The sequence below is a fragment of the Eurypyga helias genome, unplaced genomic scaffold (genome assembly GCF_000690775.1).
Source record: "Eurypyga helias isolate BGI_N326 unplaced genomic scaffold, ASM69077v1 scaffold46714, whole genome shotgun sequence".
In the NCBI taxonomy this organism is placed as follows: Eukaryota; Metazoa; Chordata; class Aves; order Eurypygiformes; family Eurypygidae; genus Eurypyga; species Eurypyga helias.
Genome location: NW_010246586.1, coordinates 10,747 through 11,152, shown reverse-complemented (window position 1 = coordinate 11,152; position 406 = coordinate 10,747). Strand labels below are relative to the sequence as shown.

Genomic DNA, 406 nt, shown 5'->3' with positions numbered 1-406 from the left:
GGGGCTGCTGACCGAGCTGGCCCGCGGGCTGGTGCGGGGCGCCGACCGCATGTCCCCGTTCACCAGCAAGCGCGGCCCCCTGACCTACAACAAGGGCCGAGGGGCCAAGAAGCTGGGCGTGCTCACCTCCAGCAGAAAGTTCATCCTCATCAAGGAGATGGTGCCCCAGTTCATCGTCCCCGACCTGGAGGGCTTCAAGCTCAAGCCCTATGTCTCATACCGCGCCCCCGAGGGCTCCGAGCCACCTATGACGGCCAAGCAGCTCTTCACCGAAGTGGTGGCTCCCCACATTGAGAAGGACATGAAGGACGGCACTTTTGACCCGAACAACCTGGAGAAGTATGGCTTCGAGCCGACGCAGGAGGGCAAGCTCTTCCAGCTCTTCCCCAAGAACTACGTGCGGTAG

At 62.8% G+C, this 406-nt stretch overlaps 1 protein-coding gene across 1 annotated transcript; it reads left to right on the top strand.

The window, feature by feature from the left end:
- Positions 1-4: 4 nt before the first annotated feature.
- MRPL41 (mitochondrial ribosomal protein L41) lies at positions 5-406 on the top strand (the record flags this gene model as incomplete). The annotated part of the gene is made up of 1 exon (XM_010150439.1): positions 5-406. A coding segment is annotated over one exon (402 nt), but the record flags the coding sequence as incomplete, so codon positions are not given.